This window comes from Mesocricetus auratus, unplaced genomic scaffold (assembly GCF_017639785.1).
Source record: "Mesocricetus auratus isolate SY011 unplaced genomic scaffold, BCM_Maur_2.0 Super-Scaffold_6723, whole genome shotgun sequence".
Taxonomy (NCBI): domain Eukaryota; kingdom Metazoa; phylum Chordata; class Mammalia; order Rodentia; family Cricetidae; genus Mesocricetus; species Mesocricetus auratus.
Genome location: NW_024429183.1, coordinates 825,958 through 847,132, shown reverse-complemented (window position 1 = coordinate 847,132; position 21,175 = coordinate 825,958). Strand labels below are relative to the sequence as shown.

The following is a 21,175-nucleotide window of genomic DNA, read 5'->3' as shown; positions in this document are numbered from 1 at the left end:
TTTGGTTTGGTTTTTCTTTTTTTCCTGTATCTTCCTGAACTCTTAAAACAATTTGTAAACAAAGTCTTTACAGAGCACAAATTAGGAAATCATAGAATTGCAAATTCCAAAGTGGATGGGTCTTCGGAGATGACCTTTCCCCTTTTTCTGAATATGTAGTTTAGAGGACATGCTGATAAAATCACCCAGCTTTGTGATAAGTAGCTGTAATCGTAACCATGTCCTCTTTGTTTCTCAAACCTTCATTTATTTTCCTGGGTAAAATAGGAACAACAGCTGGGCGGTGGTGGCACATGCCTTTAATCCCAGCACTCGGGAGGCAGAGGCAGGCGGATCTCTTGTGAGTTCGAGGCCAGGCTGGACTAACAGCCTCCAAAACAATACAGAGAAACCCTGTCTCGTAAAACCAAAAAAAAAAAAAAAATAGGAACAACAAATGGAACCAATTTGATAAGCACATGGGAAAAGGATGTAAAACCTGTGAAGTACATGAGCACCTACACAAATAAATATCGTATTGGAGTGTATATATTATGTGGGAGGGGAAGTTTAGATGACCACTTCGTGGACTTAGTTCTCCTTTGACATTTATGTGGTTGCAAGGGCTCATAGACTTAATCTTGACCTGCTAAGCCACCTTCCCAGCCCATAATTTTTTTTCAAGAAAGAGGGCTAAAGAGATGGCTCATAGGGCAGGAGTATTTAATCTGCTCTTCCAGAGGATCCAGGTTTAGTTGCCAGTACCCACATGGTGGTTCACAACTGTCTGTAACTCCAGATCTAACACCTACTTGAGCCTCGTTGGGCACCAGGTATGTATATGGTACACAAACATATATACAGACAAAACACCCATACACATCAAACTTTTTTGAAATTTTAAGAAAGTGGCTCTAGAGTCAGGCATTGTGCACACCTGTGATCCTAGCACTTGAAGACAGAAGAATCAGGAGCTCAAAACCAGCCTTAGCTACCTGAAACATTGTCTCTCAAAAGTGAGAGGAGATACAGCTCATTTGATAATATGCTTGCCTTAGATGCACAAAACCCATGTGTTCATGTGTAGATAATCTGTTTTTCACGGGCAACCCCTGTGAAAGAGTTGTTCTACGCCCCATCCCACCCCCGGGGTCATGGTCCTCAGGTTGAGAAACACTGCTCTAGACAGTCCAAATTCATACTGAGTCTCCTTGATTATAGGCTGATTGTGATCAAATCTCTTTTAAATAGAATTAGTGTCCTTAAAAAAAGGAAGTCTGAAGCTGGGTGGTGGTGTATTAATCCCAGCACTCAGGAGGCAGAGACTGGAGGTTCTCTGTGAGTTCAAGGCCACTCTACCACAGGCTACACAGAGAAACCCTGTCTGGGGAAAAAAAAAATGAAAAAGAAAGGAAGCCATTGGAGTTGGAGACCCTACTAAAAAGAATGTATTGAAAAAGCCTACGGACGCTTACACAGCACTTGTGCCAGGTAGGAACCAACGAACCTACAGTCCATCACACTCAAAGTCAAGAGTCATCTGTAAGATGGCTCTGCAGAAAAGGCACTTGCTACCCAGTCTGACAACTGATGCTTGTCCCTGCATCGCATCCCACAAGCTGAAAGATGACTCACCTCACACAGGTTGTCCTCTAACCTCCACACACATGCCCTGGCACTCACGCATATATACAATGAATAAATGTAATTTAAAAATTACTTATAAGCCGGGCAGTGGTGGCTCATGCCTTTGGTCCCAGCACTCGGGAGGCAGAGGCAGGCGGATCTCTGTGAGTTCGAGGCAGGGCTGGACCGACAGCCTCCAAAACAATACAGAGAAACCCTGTCTCATAAAAACCAAAAAAAAAAATATATATATATATATATATTTATAAACCAAAAGGAGCCAGGCAGGCATGATGGTGTGCACCTTTAAGCCCACTACTTGAGAAACAGAGGCAGGTAAACCTCTGTGAGGTCAGCCTGGTCTTCATAGGGAGTTGCATAACAGCTGTGGTAACATAGTGAGGCCCTGTTGATTTAAAAAAAAAAAGTGGGGGAAAAGACACAGGAAAACACAATCCAGGGTCAGCTTTTACAAACTCATCTGGCTGCTTGGCCTGCTCCTTGTGCTGCTTCAGTAGCTTCTTGTAGCCTGACATAGCACCTGCAGCCCCTCCTCCAGGCCCTAATCCTAAACCCCAAATTCCCATTCTTTTTTTTTTTTCCGAGACAGGGTTTCTCTGTGGCTTTGGGGGCTGTCCTGGAACTCGCTTGGTAGTCCTGGAACTCACAGAGATGCGCCTGCCTCTGCCTCCCGAGTGCTGGGATTAAAGGTGTGCGACACCAACGCCCGGCCCAAATTCCCATTCTTTTGAAACCAAGTGAAGGTGAGAAGTTTGGAGGAGGCCAAGTGGGAAAATGCTGCTGTTACCTGGGAGAAGAGAGAATAAACTGAGAATGAAGTTGGAGAAGGGTCATGTTAAACAGCTCCAAGGTATCTATCTGTTCCCTGGAACCAAAAAACAATTGTTCATTAAATTGATTGTAGCTGCAGAGAGCAGAGTTTGTGAAGGCAGGAGATGACAGACCACCCTTCCCAGGGAAGAAAGCATATGTATGTTTAGTTCTATCCCTAGGCAGAGACCCCTTCCCTAAGCCCCATATCCACAACCATTTAGATTGGGGGAGATTCCCTCTTGGCCCATCTTGAAATTCTGAAAACTGTGCCTCCTCTTTCACACAGGTGGCAAAGTGCAAGGAACAATCCATGTTCTAGTACTTTCCCTCCCTGCTACTTCCACTATGGCCATGTGGTAATCTAACAGCCTCAGCCCTAGGGAGCCCCAGCTCACCAGCATTCTTAGCATTAGAGTCAGGAATTAAAGCTTATTCTACGGTAAATGATTACAGGTTTTGCTCCCAAGTTCCCACAATACTGTGACACATCGCCTTCCCATACCACAAAAGGAAGAGTTGAAGAATAAAAAGCAAGACTCATCTTAGGCCAAGCCTACTAGTTCCAAATCATGCCCCAGCACTTAAAACTGTCCCCCATGTTTTTTCTATATTCCTATTAGTTTAAGGGGACTCCCAATGCTACTTTGTGTTACTCTTAAGACTATGTGCGGCTTTCTGTGGTGACACATGCCTCTAATTCCAGCTCTCGAGGTAAAGGCAGGCAGATCTCTGGGTTGGAGTACAGCCTGATTTACAGAGCAAGTTCCAGGACAGCCAAGTTTATACAGAGAAACCTCATCTCAAAAAAAACAAAAAAGACTATGTGGTGGCTGGGTATTGTGGTGCACATCTTTAATCCCACTAGGTAAGTAGAGACAGGCAGATTTCTGTGAGTTCCAGGCCAGCCTAATCTACACAGTGACTTCCAAGTTATCGGGACAACATAGACACTGTCTCAGAGTCTCAGAGTTAGGACTGGGGAGACTGGAGAGATGGCTCAATGCTCTTCCAGAGGACTCAGTTTTGTTTCCAGCATCTACACTGTGGCTTATAACTGTAACTCCAGTCCCAAGGCATCTAAAGTCCTCTTCTGGCCTCTGAGGATACACATGATGCATAGGCATGCATGCAAACAAAACCTCCATATACATATTGTGCAGGGTGTACTTGAACTATTAGGCTCAAGCAATCCTCCTGCCTCAGTCACCAAGTAGCTAGAACTACAGGCATGAGCAAATGTGCCAAACTTTAATAATAGTTTGTTTCCCAATTTTTTTGTTTTGTTTTACTTTTTTTTGTTGTTTTTGTTTTTCCAAGATAGGGTTTCTCTGTGTAGTGGTGGTGCATGCCTTTAACCCCAGCTCTGTGGAGGCAGAGGCAGGTGGATCTCTGTGAGTTTGAAGCCAGCCTGGAGCAAGCTCAAGGATTGTCAAAGTTACACAGAGAAACCCTGTCTCCCAAAAAACAAAACAACAGCAATAACAAAAATTAAAATCACAAAGAACTGGAAGCCACTGCACAATTGTTGCCCTTCTACACCAGCCCCCATTGAATACTTGTCCCAAAGCCTAGCCTGGTGCTCACCCTCATCTCACACAGCCCTTAATTCAGCTGGCCGTGTTGTTTACTAAGATTGCAGACTGGAAAAAAGCAGCCCAGCAACAGAATAAACAGAGACACCAATCTCCCTGAGCCTGTGGAAAGCTAGCTCTTTCCCCTGCATACTTTTCTTAGCCTAGGTGGCAACTTCCCCTCACTCACTGTTACAACATCCTTTTGTTTACTGGTCCACCATTGGCCCTAACTTCAGTCTATTCATGAAGCTGCCAACATAACACATTTAAAACAGACTTTGATAAGTCTTTAAGGGTAGCAAATAAGTAATCATACATTGAGTCTCAAAAACAAAGTAAGTCTTTAAAGCAGACTTTGTTGCCCAGCTTAGTGACTCTTGCCTGTAATTTCATCACTTGGGAAGCTGAAGTAGGATGACTGCTTGAGTTGCCAAGACCAGCTTGAGCTACATAGCAAATTCCAGGCTAGACTGGTCTATATACCAAGACCCTATGTGGAAAAAAAACTAAAATAAAATATTAGGGGCTACAGGGCAGTGGTGGAGCACACCTATAATCATCAGGACTACAGGAGGCAGAGGCAGATAGATTTCTGTGAGTTCGAGACCAGCCTGGTCTACAAGAGCTAGTTCAAGGACAACCTCCAAAGCCACAGAGAAACCCTGTCTCGGAAAAAAAAAAATTAGGGGCTGTAGAGATGGCATTTGCTGAGCATCTAAAATCAGTCCCCAGCACCCACATCAGCCAGCTCACAACATCTATAACTCCAGCTGCCAGGGGCTCTGACATCTGTAGCCTCCACAGACAACTGCATTCTCCTGCACACACATACATACAGAGACACAAACATCTACATAATTTAAAATAATAAAAGTGCCGGGCGGTGGTGGTGCACGCCTTTGATCCCAGCACTCGGGAGGCAGAGGCAGGCGGATCTCTGTGAGTTCGAGGCCAGGCTGGTCTACCGAGCGAGTTCCAGGACAGCCTCCAAAACAATACAGAGAAACCCTGTCTCGTAAAACCAAAAAATAAAAAAATAAAAGTAAATATAAAAATTAAATAAATAAATAATAATAATAAGTTTTGGGCTGACACTGTAGCATACACAAAGCACTGCATAAACTGGGCATGGCCGAACACTCCTGTAATCACAGTACTTGGGAGGCAGAGGCATAAGGATCACAAGTTCAAGGTCATCCTTGGCTACACAGCCAGTTCAAAAGAAACCTAGAATACATGATTCCATCTCAAAAAAAAAAGGAAGCTTACATTATATATAGTTTACAGCATATTACCGACCCCATGTATGTGTGTGTGCCTGCACATCTAACAGCACACAGGAGTTCATGAACACTAAGTACTTGCTGTACAACTAAGGTTTACCACGCCCTGCCACATTTTTAAATTATGTATGCATATATATGTATACCATGTACCCTAGTGGAGATCACTTTCCACTGGACAACTTTCACTTGACAGCAAGTTATTTACACGATGAGCCATCGAATTTTGTTGGTCTCACTTAGAGACAGGGTCTCATGTATCCCTTGCTGGTCTATGTAGTAGATGACCTTGAACTTCTGACCCTGCTGCCTTCAGGTCCTCAGTATTGGGATCACATGTGTGGGCCACCACTACGAATGACATGGGATATGGAGTGCTAAAGATTGAGCCAGGGTATTATGCACATTAAGCAAGCGCTCTATAAACTGAGCTAAATCCCCTGCCTGCCCACACATTTTAATTTCCTTCTCTCTAAAGACTTTTCTGACACCCAGGTCTTGGCCTTCATCTTTGGAGTCACTTGCCATTTTCCAAGTAACTAAGCTTTACATACTCAGCTTATTTTTGTTTCTTCTCTCAGGAGTATGGAGGTTGCTAAGGATAGGAATTGCCATTTTGTTTTTGCAGTATCCCTAGAAGTGTACTATCAGAGGGTAGTCCTTAGTAAATCTCTCTTAATCACCATGTTGTCTCGAAGCCTCCTTTTCTCTCCAGCTCCTTCATTCCCTGTAATCAATTTGAGGCCTGTCACCAAGTCCCCTACAGTCACCCTCAGAATCTACAACTACTGTTTCCTCCTTTATTGGGGGACTAGCAGAAATTCTGGGTATCTCCCTTCCCTCCACATCTTAAGCCCTTGCTTTTGGCCTGGTCTTTTTGTTCTGCATTCCTAAGCACCAGAAGGGACCAGTGGTCTCCTGAAAACAGACTCTGGAAATCCCCAGCAGACAGAAGGGACAAAGGCGAACCTACTAGCAGACAGGGTTAGGGTGTGGCATACATACTCACTAATCATAATCCAAAGTTCAAGTGTGGCTTATAGGAAACCCTACAACAGCAGGGTTTATTTGTCCTTGATTTGTTGAAAACCTGTAGTGACCAAAACAAGGGGGGTATTGGACAAGCTGACCAGTAACATGCTATGACATTTATTACAAGGCCCAAAGTCTTAGGACCTTCACTCTTGTTGCTGTTCCCCAAGCATACAACAGTAGTATGTATGACTGGATATGAGTTATATAGTAATAGCTCTACATTGGACACAAAGTCCTGCTTCACCAAAAACTACCTGAAAGGCCATACACAGACAAACATATCATTTCCTGCTTCAAATACCTTATTCCCCTATCAAGTGTTCCTGGACTAACAAGATATCAAAACACATACTCAGACTCACAGGCTGTGCATTGGACATTCAGAGCTGATCCTTCTTTGCCATCTCCAGCAGCACTGGGAAGGATACAAGGCATGTGGCCAATGTTGACCTCTCAATGGGCAGTGAGCTCAGACAGGGAAGTTCCAGTTTGAATAAACAGCAAACAAATTAGGTACACCCCTGTAATCCTAGCACCCAGGAAGCTGAAACAGGAGGACCAACAGTTTGAGACCAACCTGGGCTACCCAATGAGACCTAGTTTCAAAACAAAACAATAAACTATCAGGCATGGTGGTGCTTACCTGTAATCCCAGCACTACTAATGCAGAAAGATTGCAACAACTATATAGGAGAAATCCTGTCTCCTCAGAGAAAGGGAGGGGCAGAAATAAAGAGGCTTTTGTTTTTTTTTTGTTTTTTGGAGGGTGGGGTTGAGACAGAGTTTCTCTATGTAACTACTCTGGTTGTCCTGGAACTTGCTCTGTAGACCAGATTAGCCTCAAACTCACGAATCCACCTGTCTCTGCCATCAGAGTACTGAGATGAAAGGCATGAACCGCCACTGCCTAGTTTAAACTCCTCATCATACTGCCTCTACCTCCCAAATACTGGAATTATAGATGCACATCACCAAGCCCAAAGAAATCTAGATTGGAAAACCAAAAAGATTCAAAGTTCATCTTTTGTTTCCAGAGGGTTAAAGCTATTCCTGGTTTTGCAGATAAGGCAATGGAGGATTCAAAAGTAGCTTGTCTGATGCCCCTAGTGATCTGTGATGGGAGGGACCAGAGACCAGGAGCCCTGTGTGAACTTGGAATAAGAGCAGAGTGGAGGCCAGGCGGTGGTGGTGTATGCCTTTAATACCAGAGGCAGAGGTAGGCTATCTCTGTGAGTTCAAGGCCAGCCTGGTCTACAAAGTTACACAGAGAAACCCTATCTTGAAAAACAAAACAAACAAACAAAAAAGAATAGAGTGGAGATGGACTTGCTCCCTCCTCAGGTGAGTACCTAGAGCTGATGGTATCTGGTGTCAGGGTAAAGGCCCCTAAGACATACTTGACTCAAGCAGGAGTTCACCATGACACTGCCTCTCTCAGACACTGAAGAACAAAACAGTAAAGAGAAGCCATGCCAAAGTGTCCTTGTGTACAGGATTTGACAGGCTCAGGCAGGTCATGGGAAGTTCAAATGAATAAACAGAAGTTAAGAAACACAGATAAAATAAAGATGAAGGAAATGGTCTTAGATGGTAAAGCCAACATTCTTGTAGGAGGTGGACTGGTCTGAAGTACAGCTTGAGAATGGAGGAAAGTGTGGGGGGGAGACACTGTCAAAGGAGAGAATCAACTCCTAAACCTTGTCCTCTGAGCGCTCTCTCTCTCTCTCTCTCTCTCTCTCTCTCTCTCTAATAAGCAAAACATATTTTTAAAAAGGAGAGTCAATAATCTTTTTTTCCCAGGCACTTATTTCTCACAACATCTTAGTAATAACTACTGGTGTAAATGGCTTTCTGGTTCACAAGTTGCTTTCACATGCATTTATTGCATTTTATCTTTATAACTACTGTGTGGGAAAACCAAGGTTGGCATTAGCTTTGCAGATAATTATTATGTCCATTTACTGATGAGAAAATTGAGGCTTAGAAGTTAAATACTTGCTCAGGGCTATTGACTGACAGGTTCCAGAGGCTGCTTTCTTGCCATCTTTTGGTGGGGGTTATGACTCAATAGTCAGGCAGAGGCCAAGCAGCAACCTGGATCCTCTACAAGAACAGCAAGTGATCTTAACTGCTGAGCCATCTCTCCAGGTCCTCCATCCGGTATTTTAACAACAAGGCAGCTCAGCTGGTGAAAACTGTTTACTTAAGTTTGGTCCTTGGGACCACATAGTGAAAGGAGAGAACTGACTTTCAAGAGTTGTTCCCCAACCTCTTCACAGACACTGTGGCACATGCACAAAGTAAAATGTAATAGAACCATATATTTCTGAGTGTGGTGTTGCACACCTTTAATCCTAGCACTTAGGAGGCAGAGGTAGATGGGCCTCTGGTCTACAGAGCAAGTTCCAGGACAGCCACAGCCACACAGAGAAACTCTGTCTTGCAAAAACAAAATAAGCCAGGTGATGGTGGTGCACACCTTTAGTCCCAGCACTCAGGAGGCAGAGGCAGGCAGATCTCTGTGACTTTGAGACCAGCCTAGTCTACAAAGTGAGTTCCAGGACAGCCTCCAAAGCCACAGAGAAACCCTGTCTCGAAAAACCAAGAAAAAAAATCATATATATAGTGGAGGAAGAAAAACAGGAAGGAAGAATGATTGTGAAGGAAGATTGTTTAAGAACAAGAGAAACAACAGGAAAAGCAATCAGTAGTAAAAATAAGTGATAGTTTTTAGCCTAAGGGCTACTGTGCACAACCAATAGCACATCTCTCCAACTTAAGAAATGCTGCTGATAAGCACTAGCTACTACAGAGCTGCAGGCTAGTTTAATTCTTCCCCAGGAGTGAAGAAAGGGACATGAAATTACCCCTTTGACCTTGTAGATTGTACTGCACAGATTGGAATGCACGCCAGGCAGTCAGTGACTTATGTACCTATGTATTTCTTTTATTGTTGTTCTTTTCTTAAATTATTTTAAGAGTGCAGGTTCTTTCCCTGTGTGTGTGTGTGTGTGTGTGTGTGTGTGTGTGTGTGTGTGTGTGTGTGTGTGTATGGGTGTATGTGTGTGTGTATGCCTGGGCATTATATGCCTTGGAACTGAAGTTACAGTTAAGATCAGCCATATGAGTGCTGACAATTGAACCCTAGATATCTGGAAGAACAGCAGTGCTCTTAATCTGTGAGCCATCTCTCCAGTCCCATCTCTTCCACCTAGTTTTTGAGGCAGGATCTCTCGTTTCTGCCTGCCACTGAGATGCTTACTCCAGGCTAGCTGGTCCACAAACATCTGGGCATCTAGACTTCCAGGAAGCCTTTATTTCCAGGTGATCCTCCTGTCTCCACCTTCTATCTTGGGGTGGAGTGCTAGGATGACAGACGTGTACCACTGAATGTGGATTTTACAATGTGGAGACTGCCCAGCAAGCAGTTTACTCACCAAGCCATCCCCTAATCTGTGATTGCTTTTAAATTGTTTTAAAATATTTTAATTTTTTTTTTTGGTTTTTCGAGACAAGGTTTCTCTGTGGCTTTGGAGGCTGTCCTGGAACTCACCCTGTAGACCAGGCTGGCCTCAAACTCACAGAGATCTGCCTGCCTCTGCCTCCCGAGTGCTGGGATTAAAGGCGTGCACCACCAACACCCGGCAATATTTTAGTTTTTAACTTGAGATAAGTTCTCACCAAGTAGCCCAAGCCAGCCTGGCTCACCTTAAACTTTTGGCGTAGGATTTGTGATATAGGACTTGTGACTCCTGTATCAACCTCCAGAGTGCTGGGATTACAAGTGTGAGCCATTAAACTTGCCTTAACAGTGATCTTGGGGAATGTACTTTTTTTTTGTGGTTTTTCGAGACAGGGTTTCTCTGTGGCTTTGGAGGCTATCCTGGAACTAGCTCTTGTAGACCAGGCTGGTCTCCAACTCACAAGAGATCCGCCTGTCTCTGCCTCCCGAGTGCTGACTATAAAGGCCTGTGCCATCACCGCCCAACTTGGGCAGTGTATTTTTAAGTTTTCTAAACCTTTAAATTAAAGACAGTCTTTACTTCAAAGACTGGAGAGATCATTGAGTAGCTAAGAGCACATGGGTTTAGTTGCCAGAACCCACATGGCAGTTCACAACCATTTACAACTCCATTCCTGGGGGATCTGATGCCCTCTTCTAGCCTCCTAAGGCACCAGGCACACACTTGTTGCACATGCAGGCAAAATATCTATCCATATAAGATAAATTAGTGAAAATATTTATAGTGTTTGAGAGATGGCTCTACTATCATACTTGTTACCTTTGGAAAGGACCCAGGTTTGATTCCCAGCACCAACATAATGGTTCACAGTCATCTATAACTCTAGTTCCAGGGAATCCAATGCCATTTTCTGACCTCTGAAGGCACCAGACATGCATGTGTGTGCTACACTTACATACATGCAGGTAAAATTCATACACATAATATAAAATTAATTGATTTTAATTCACTTCAGGGTACAATGGTGGGTGCCTTGGGGTTTTGTTGTTGTTGTTTTATTTTGTTTTTTGCTTTGATTTTTGAGACAGGTCTTCTCTGTTTAGTCCTATTGCTGGCTGTCCTAGGAGTCACTTTGTAGAGTTCCAGGCTGGCCTGGACTCAGACATCTATCTGACTCTGCCTCCCAAGTGCTGGAATTAAAGGTGTCCACCACCAGTACCACCCAGCTCGTACATGCCTTTAATCCCAGCACTCAGGAGGCAGAAGCAGGCAGATCTCTGTGAGTTTGAGACCAGCCTGGTCTACAGAGTAAGATTTTTTTTTCATTTTTTAATTTACTTCAGAGAGTTGTGAACATTAATTAAGTCTGAGTATTTAAGATGGAACCAGGCACTAGACAGCATTAAGAAATGTTATTGTTGAGTTCGAGGCCAGCCTGGTCTACAGAGTGAGTTCCAGGACAGCCTCCAAAACAATACAGAGAAACCCTGTCTCGAAACCAAAAAAAAAAAAAAAAAAGAAATGTTATTGTTTTAAATATTTAGTATTATAGACCTAGAAAGCACAGAAAAACAGAGAATGGAACAAAGGTAACTGTAAGTTCACTTCTGCGGCATGTGCATTTAGTCTGCTTTCAGACTAATTAAACTAACAGGCACTAGACTAGGGCAGCCTCACAGTTCCACCCTCCCTCTGCTGTATAGAGTGGATAGTAATGACCTGTCCAGGCCTAGAAATACAGCTGTCCATGGGCGGGACAGCAAGTCCTCCCTTCTGTCTCTGCATGAATGAACTCTGAAAGCCCAATGGTATGAAGCCTGGGACCAGGGGTATTACCTCAGTATAGTAAGTATAATTAATAAGGCCCTACATTTGATCACACAGTCCACAGAAACAAAACATATTAATAGTTGCCTACTGCTAAGGGATTTGGGGATATGGGGAGTGGACTATTAATGAATATAAATGAGGGAGAAAAGTGGAAAAATATTTGGGAGAATTATGAAAGACATTCTAAAATTATGTCTCTCCCCCTCGTGTGTGTGTGTGTGTGTGTGTGTGTGTGTGTGTGTGTGTGTGTGTGCTCACAGACCAAAAAAGGTCATCATATCCCCCAAGGAACTGGTTGTGAGCTGCCTGACATGGATGATAGGAACCAAAACTTAGGTCCTTTGAAAGAACAGTACTGCTCTTAAACACTGAACCATATCTGCAATCTCCAATTTCTTTCTCTCTCTCTCTCTCTCTCTCTCTCTCTCTCTCTCTCTCTCTCTCTCTCTCTCTCTCTCTCTCTCTCTTCCTCCCTCTTCCTCCTCCCCTCCCCTCTATTTTGAGATAGGTTTTCAAGTAGGTGGCTCAGGCTGGTCTCAAATTCACAACACAGAAAATGAAATTAAACTCTTGAATTCCTGGTTCTCCTGCCTCTACCTCCTAAACCAGAGTTTAGGGTTACACATCTAGTTTCACGTTTAATACACTCTCATTTCCCATGAGTAGCAATATGGACTTCTGGGTCACCTGGTCTTATATAAGCCTGGCTGAGAGCCATGGTCAATCACTAGGGTTGGAAATTACTTCCAGAAGTGAGTCAGCCTTCCTCCAGGAGAAAACAAGCTATTTATGAGGAGATAGTTATCTACATACGTTTATCATCTTAAAAATTCTTTTTAAATGCGGATGGATATTTTGTCTGCATGTATGTCTATGTACCACATGGGTACCTGGTACTTAGTGAGACCAGAAAAAAGGTTCTCCAAGGACTGGAGTTTCAGACAGTTATGTGCCAGCCACCATGTGGGTGCTGGGAATCCATCTGGAGCCCTCTGGAGAACCAGTGCTCTTAGTTGCTGAGCTAACTTTCCAGTCCCATCTCTATTAATTTAAAGACGTATATAGAATAGATATTCCACGCTGCTTGAGCCACGAAGCGCTTAGTACTTTCCTTTAAAAGCATCTTCCTTCTCCTCTGCCCTTCCTACTGCAGTTTGAATTAGTTCTTAGGTTCCTGAGATGAAAGAAAACAACAATCATTTCCCCGTGGCCATTAACCCTTTGTGGTCTTGAGCCTGTTCTTTAGCTCACATGCTAGTGACCGACTATTCTGCATTTGTTAGTCCACTTTTGACTTTAAGAGCGCCTCTTCTTCCTTAAGATGGGGAGCACAGTTTTCCTACCGCTGCACTATGGCCTCACACACCGTGGACCTCAGGACCTCTGGTGTTTAGAAAAACTGGATCTAGTGGCTCACGCTTGTCAGGCCAGCACCCAGGAGACTGAGCCTGAGGGGATGTGGAATTTGAGGCCAGACTGTGTTGCACAGTGAATATTGTATTTCAAATATAAATATGGACAGAAAGTGGCCAACAGGAACCAAATAACACACCCAAGAGAGACGACGTGAAAAGCGAATCCTGTATTCACTTGACAAGCACTGGAAACAGCAGCTTGAACTGTAAATAAAACAGAGAAGAGAAAAATACCAGTAGCTCGTCTCCTCCAGAACCCGCAGGCTCCAGGTTGCTAGCGTACATGTTGCGCTCCCTGCTGACACTGTAGATTTAGCAGCTAACCTTGCGGAGACCAGAAGGTTCTGACAGCGCAGGCGCTGGAGTTCACAAGTTTTGCCACGGCGCAAGCGCTGGAGGTGGCCTCCTCCAAGACCTGACCGTTGGGGCTCGTCGGAGCTCCACTGCGCAGGCGCCGCTCTCGGCACCATGGCGGCCGCATTAATCCTATTGCGCGCACTCCGCCAAATCCCGGAGCCTGGGCCCAGGCGCTTATGGGACCTGCTCTCGATCAGGCACCCAGGCTTCTCGTCTGGGTCTTGGAGCAGGCGGCCATACATGGTCCGTGGGACTCCGGTTGGCCTCGCTGCGGCTGGAGGCCAAGCGCCGCAGGTAACCCGATCCGAACCTAGCGGTGGCGGCGGCTGTCGCGGGTCTCTGCGGACCGGATGTGCGCCTTGCACCTTCCTCTTTGGCTAGGCCTACCCGGCTGCGTGGTGCGGGAGGAGGGCAGATGTAGGCTCCCCGGGGCGTGAGGCATTGATTTTTCTAGCCCTAGTGTGTTTGTGATGTACCTCAGTCCTTGGCGGTTTAACATTGAGTCCTATTTACCTGTTTCTTTCCTTTTCTTTTTGTTTTTGAGGCAGAATTTCATATAGCCTGGGACTCAGTGTGTAGTCAAAGCAACTCTTGAATTCATGAACTTTTCCCCGCACCTTCGGAAGCGCTGGGGTTGTAGGTGTGGGCCACCATACCAGAATGATTTCACCAGTGTCTGACGTTAGTGGTACATTTGGCTCAACTGGACCAATTCCATTAGGATGCATTTCAGCGCTTTCGGAAAAGTAATTGCTTAGAGCAGTAGGAAGCTTCTTGCATGAACGAAAACCAGGTAGCTACAGAGTAGTTTGTTATTGATAGGATTCCTTGAGTTCCTAGTGGGAAGGCTGTGCTTCATTCAGGCCCCTCATCTCAGCCAGGTGAAGTTTTTTTTTTTTTTTTTTTTTTTTTTTTTTCGAGACAGGGTTTCTCTGTGGCTTTTGGAGGCCGTCCTGGAACTCCCTCTGTAGACCAGGCTGGCCTCGAACTCACAGAGATCTGCCTGCCTCTGCCTCCAGAGTGCTGGGATTAAAAGCGTGCGCCACCAACGCCCGGCTGAAGTTTTGATATTATCTTAAAACTTCCAAATGGTCACATTTCAGGGCAATATAAATATTACAGGTAAATATGCACTTGAACTTTGTTTTTTAAAGCAGAACAAGGTGGTGCAAACCTGCAATTTCAGCGTTTCCTGGGAGGTTGAGGCCAGGAAGATTGTGATTTGGAGACTAAAACAAGTCATGTGATCCTCCTCAGTCTATGGTTGAAAGTTATTGGTTGTTGTTTCTTTTTTGTTTTTGTTTTGTTGCTGAATGTGGTGACATTTATTGATGGAATTGACAGTAGAGCTCCCTAGGACCCTCCTTTGGAGGCAGGTCTAGGATGGAAACTCTGAGAAGGGGGAGAGTCTCAGCATGTTAATGGGGCACCTGACTCCTCAACACTGGAGGGCCTCCCTTTTCCTTTTGTGCTTTTGCTGGGATGGGTGGTCTAGGGTTCTCACTCCCTGAACCCAACGTAGACTGTGAGATCCACCACCTTGTTGCTGTAGTCAAATTCACTGTACCAGTATATGAGTTTGTACCAGTAAATGAGTTGAGTGTAATGACAGCCCCAACATTGACGGTGGAAGAGTGGGTGTCACTGTTAAGGTCTCAGAAGACAACTGGATCCTCAGTGTAGCCTAGGATGCCCTGTAGGGGTCCCTCTGATACCAGCTTCACCACCTTCTTGATGCCAATATGTTTGCCAGCTTTTTTCAGGTGGTAGGTCAGATCTAAAGCAGACATTGGGAATGGATGGACATTCAGGAGGCCATGCCCGTAAGCTTCCTTCCTGTTCAGCTCTGGGATGACTTCATCTACAGTTTTGACAGTGCCAGTGGATACTCCATTGCTATCCTGCTGGTTTTCCAGAGAGGGCATGTAGATGGCATGGATTGTGGTTGAGTTGTTCAGGACATCAACGTGGACAAATGGTCCTAGCCATCAGGACTAGGAAGTTGGTGATGCAGGAGGCATTGTTGATGCTCCTTTTGGTTTTGTTTGTTTATTTTTTTGAGATAGGGTTTCTCTATGTAGCCCTGGCTGTCCTGGAACTCAATCTGTAGTCCTGGCTGGGCTCAAACTCAGATATCCACTTGGCTCTGCCTTCCAAGTGCTAGGAGTAAAGACATGTGCCACCACCACCTAGCTTGTTGATGCTCTTGAGTAAGTTGTAGTTAACCATTACAAAGATGGTTCAGTACAAGGGGCTTCCCATGTCCAGTGAGCCCCAGCCTTCTCCATAGTAGTGAAGAAATGAGTGAACTTCACAATATACTCACCAGTGTGACCCCATGTGGTGTTGGTGGGAATGTTACTACTAGAAGATGGAGATAGTCTTTCCATTGGTAACAAGTTCCAAGTCTTAGCCTTCACTGTACCGTGAATCAGAAAAACATTAAATTTAATTATTGATCTTAACATTTAAACGTCGGTGGATCATGGTGGTGTACACCTTTCATCACAGCACTCAGAAGCAGAAGCAGGTAGATATCTGTGTGTTCAAGGCCAGCTTGATCTACATATTCTATTCTAGGCCAGCCAGGGCTACATGTAAGACCCCATCTTGTGGGGGAAAAGAGCATAAAAGGTTAAGCCAATTGTAGAGCATGCCTGTAATGCTATATTTGGGAGGTAGAAGTGGAAGATGAGGATTTCAAAGCCATTCTCAGCTAAATAGTAAATTTGGGGCCAGCTTGAACTACATGAGGGCAGGTCCAAACAACAAAACCAAAATCAAAACAAGCTCGCTGGATTGGTATGGTAGCATAGGCTTGTAGTCCCAGCACTTGGGAGGCTGATGCAAGAGGGTCTCTGTGTTTGAGGCCAGACTCTGTGTCACAGTGCTGGAATTATAGGCATCTACCACTATATCTAGTTTTGTGGGGTACTGAAGATCAAACTCATGGTTTCCTGCACGCTAGGCAAAGACTCTACCAACTAATCCATATCCCCACCCCTGTGTTGCTTTTGGTGTGTGATCTTAGTATTACCTCAGTCTTTTTCTTTTTTGCAGAACTTGCTATTTCGAATACTGACCCCTAGCTTTGGAGGTATTAGCGGATTGTTACTGAAACAACATATAGTTCCAAATGCAATCAGACTGTGGCAGCTTTCAGGTGTGTATCTATGCATTACATGTTCCTGAAGTGATGGACGCAGATTTTACTGTAGTCCTATAAGAGTGTAATGGAAGAGGAGCATGGTCTAGTATGCATGTAATCCCAGCACTGAAACAGGGGTCTACCGGTTGGAGACCAGCTAGAATTAGCTAATGAAACCTTGTCTCCAAAAAAGAAAAAGAAAAAAAAAAAGAGTTCAGGTTGCCTGAAAACACAGTACTTATTGTAGTGAGAGTAGAGTAGCCTAGGAGCAGAAGGCTACTTACTCTAGGGCTGGAGAGATGGCCCAGCCATTAAACAGTAGGCTCACAACTAGGCAGGGCAGCGGTGGTGCACGCCTTTAATCCCAGCACTCGGGAGGCAGAGGCAGGTGGATTTCTGTGAGTTTGAGACCAACCTGGTCTACAAGAGCTAGTTCTAGGACAAGCTTCAAAACCACACAGTTAGAAACCCTGTCTCAGGAAAAAAAACTGGAAGAAAAAAAAAGTAAGCTATTCTCCTGGCCTAGGTGTGCCCCAAAATCTGCCATTTCATCCATACACTGTATACATATACTGTGATCGATTCAAAGAATGCAGTGTCCTTGGCAAATGTCAAGTGACCATTAGAATGTTGCTAGTTTGACATTGACCAGAAAACTAAGAACAGCCACCATAGAAACCCTGAACTTGGTGGCGCACGCCTTTAGTCCCAGCACTCGGGAGGCAGAGGCAGGTGGATCTCTGTGAGTTCGAGGCCAGCCTGGTCTACAGAGCGAGTTCCAGGACAGCCTCCAAAACAATACAGAGGAAAAAAAAAAGAAACCCTGAACTTCTGACCTCTTTAGTGCTGAGATTATAGGTATAATGTGCCATTAGTTTTCTATGATGATAGGGATTAGACTCAGAACTTTTAGCGTGCAAGCAAATATTCCAACTAAGCTATATTTTCATTCCAAGCTTTAGTTCTTTCTGTTGTAAGCCTGTTGGTCTTTGGATTATCTGAAATGATGTTTATAGATAGGGAGTCTAAATACTTCTCAATCATCCTGCCTTTACCTTCCCAGTGGTAGAATGTGGGAATATGCCACTACTCTCCTGCTGTTTTTTTGTTGTTGTTGTTGTTGGGGTTTTTTTTTGTTTTGGTTGGGTTTTTTTTTTGTTTTTGCTTTTGTTTTTGTCTTTTTGAAACAAGGTATTAATTTATAATCCAAACTGGCTTTGAACTCATAATCCTCCTGTCTTCACCTTTCAAGTGTTGGGATTACAGGTCTGCACTACCAGGCTTAGACTTATTTTTGTTCATGTTAAGTGTTTTGTTTAGCAGCTCTGTGTGTGTGTGTGTGTGTGTGTGTGTGTGTGTGTGTGTGTGTGTGTGTGTGTGTGTGTGTGTACAGGGGTACCCCTGTGGATCTCTCCTTCTACCATGTGGGTCCTAGGAATCAAATTTAGCAGCACATATCTTTACCTATTAGCCATCTTTTTTTGTTTGTTTTGTTTTTCGAGAACAGGTTTCTCTGTAGCTTTGGAGGCTGTCCTGGAACTCTCTCAGTCGACCAGGCTGGCCTCAAACTCACAGAGATCCACCTGCCTCTGCCTCCCCAGTGCTTGAATTAAAGGTGTGCGCCACCACCACCCGGCACCTACTGAGCCATCTTAACCCTCATTTAAAAAATTCAAGTGGCGAGGACTGGCTCAGGACTGTGATGGCTCAGTAGTTAAGAACATTAGCTACTTTTTCAGAGGACCTAGGTTTGGTTCCCAGAACCCACAGAGCAACTAACAGCCATCTGTAATCCTTATTCTATAGTATCCAACCCCTTCTGGCTTTCACTAAGCACAGCACAAATGGTGCACAGATATGTAGGCAAAACACCCACACATATAAAATAAAAATGGATCTTTAAAAAATGAAGTGCCAGGTGGTGGTGGCATATACCTTAAATCCCAGCATTCAGGAGGCAGAGGCAAATAGATCTCTGTGAGTTCAAGGCCAGCCTGGTCTATAGGGTGAGTTCCAGTACAGGCTCCAAAGCTACACAGAGAAACCCTGTCTCAGAAAACAAAACAAAATAAAAAACAAACAAAAACTAAATAAATAAATGAATCATGAAGTTGTATATTGTTGTTGTTCTTTTTATTTATTTATATTTTTTGAGGCAGGGTTTCTCTGTTGTAACTATGACTGTCCTAGAACTCACTTTGTAAAATAGATTGTGGTCAAACTCAGATCCTACCTCTGCCTCTCAAGTGCTCAGTTAAAATTCTATCATGCCATAATTTTATTCCTTTTTTGCCTAGTTGGAATAGGGAACAGTGGAATGCTTGCATCCTAATTAGAAGGAAACAACCTGTGTTGGCACTGGGCTCATCTGCTCTGAGTTTCATTTGAATTTTTTTCCCTTGTTCAGTGACTCTGAGATATTCATGAATATACTCAGCCATCCAAAAACTCAATGTTGAGTTCTAATGGAAATAAAGATAGTTTTGCTTTTTCAGTCTGTTAATGTTTTTATAAAGTTAGATTTGGAGCTGGAGCTGTGGCTCATAGGTTGAAACTACCACTCTTCCAGAGGACTTGAGTTCAGTTCCCAACATCCACATGAGGCAGCTCACAACCATCTGTAACTTGGTATTCTAAGTTCCATAGGGTCTGGCACCTGGTTTCCTCAGGCATGCACCTGGTGCACATAGAAACAGGTAGGCAAAATACTCATGTAGATAAAAAATACTTGTTTTTTAATTTTTTCTTGTTCTTTTATTTATTTTGAAATAGGGTTTCTCTGTACATCCCTGGCTTTCCTGGAACTGGCTTTGTAGACCAGGCTGGCCTGAAACTCCCAGATCTGCCTGCCTCTGGCTCCTGAGTGCTGCAGGTGCGTGCCACACACCTGGTTACATATGTATGTAAAGATGAATGTCGTGGTGATTGTCTCCCCCATCTGTTGAGACTTTGAGGAAGACCAAGCTTTTTCTGTGCAGCCTTATGCCAGCCTGTCCCTGGCATGGGCAGCGGGGTTGCTGCTGTTACCACAGGTGCCAACCATTTGAGTCATTTATCAGTTAAGCTTGTGTCATTTTCAAACTTATGCCTGTAACACTTTTTTTGTGTATGAATTTAGGTATTAAACCTAACATTTGTTGTACTGCTGAGCTATATCCTCTAATTCTGTATTCTCTCACATTAGCCAATTAATTTTTTGTAGATAGTCTCATATAGTTCAGGCTGATGTACAACACTTTGTAGCCCAGTTGGCACTGAATTCAAGGTGATCCTTCTGCCTTCTGAGTGCTAGTATTACAGGCATGAGCTACTGTACCTGGCTAGCCAATTTGTTGCTTTATTTAGAAATAATTTTTAGATTTGTTTATTTTATGTGTATGAGTGTTTTGCCTGAATGTTCGTGTGTGCCACAGGTGTGCCTGCTACCTGAGCAGTCAGAAGAGGGTGCTGGATCCCCTGAAACTGAAATCATGGATAATTGTGAACTGCTGTGAGTGCTGGGAACTGAACCCAGGTCTTCTGCAAGAGCAGCCAGTGCTCTTAACTCCTGAGCTCTCTCCAACTCCATTTTACTTTTTTAGAAATGAAAAAAATGTTTTCAGTGTGTGTGTACATGAGTCCAGATGCCCACAGAGACCAGAAGAGGGTGTTGGTGTTGGTTTCTCTGGAGCTGAAGTTATAGGTGGTTGTGAACTGCCACACTTGGGATCCTCTTGCAATAGAAGTATGTTCCAGCCACTAGTTATCCTGTTTAGATAGCATGATTTGTCTTTCTACATTAATAGTTTATTATTATTATTATTATTTTGGTTTTTCAAGGCAGGGTTTCTCTGTGTAGCTTTGGAGCCTGTCCTGGAACTCACCCTGTAGACCAGGCTGGCCTCGAACTCACAGAGATCCACCTGCCTCTGCCTTCCCAGTGCTGGGATTAAAGGCATGCGCCATCACTGCCAGGCTGTAGTTCATTATTCTGTCACCAGCAGATACTGTAGTAGTATGCATAAAAGGAAATGCTGTAATGCCTCCAATGCAGCAATTCTCAGGGCATAGGTTCCAGATGGTTTCTGTTGTGATGTGGTTATTTGTGGACATACTGCTTTTTTGTATGTGTCTTATAGCTGCAAACTTAATTCTTTTCTTATTTATTATAGGTAGTACTTACTATTTTAATACCTCACGGATGAAGCAGAAGAATAAAGACAATGATAAACCCAAAGGCAAGGCCCCTGAAGATGATGAAGGTACACCTGCTTAATGTTTTGAAGTGCCTGCCCCTCTTGTGCCTCATTGTGTACTCTCCTTTTAATAGGGTGAGGCTATTAAGAAGGACACAGAGCCGGGCGGTGGTGGTGCACGCCTTTAATCCCAGCACTCAGGAGGCAGAGGCAGGCGGATCACTGTGAGTTCGAGGCCGGGCTGGACCGACAGCCTCCAAAACCTGTCTCGTAAAAAAAAAAAAACAAAAAAAAAAAAAAAAAAAAGAAAGACACAGTTGGTTGCCTGTCCCTGTGTGAACTGCCCTACTTCTATGATTGCTGAGTCCTTTGTTCTGTCAGAGATGCCTCTATGGACACCTATGTCCCTCAGTCACATTCAGGAATGTCTGAAGGTGGACAGAGTTTCTGTGTTT

At 44.1% G+C, this 21,175-nt stretch overlaps 1 protein-coding gene across 3 annotated transcripts in view; it reads left to right on the top strand.

Annotated features, from left to right (window-relative positions):
• The first annotated feature begins 13,475 nt into the window (after positions 1-13,475).
• The window catches only part of Spg7 (SPG7 matrix AAA peptidase subunit, paraplegin), a 44,001-nt gene continuing 36,301 nt past the window's right edge, over positions 13,476-21,175 (top strand). For 2 of the 3 annotated variants that reach the window (XM_021229020.2, XM_005073142.4), the window contains exons 1-3: positions 13,477-13,691; positions 16,458-16,560; positions 20,697-20,786. In XM_021229020.2, coding sequence (XP_021084679.1) covers positions 13,509-13,691; positions 16,458-16,560; positions 20,697-20,786 — 376 coding nt within the window. In that variant the 5' untranslated portion in view covers positions 13,477-13,508. Of the gene's footprint in view, positions 13,692-16,457; positions 16,561-20,696; positions 20,787-21,175 lie in introns of all 3 variants that reach the window. The other variant, XM_040735273.1, reaches the window with a different exon arrangement.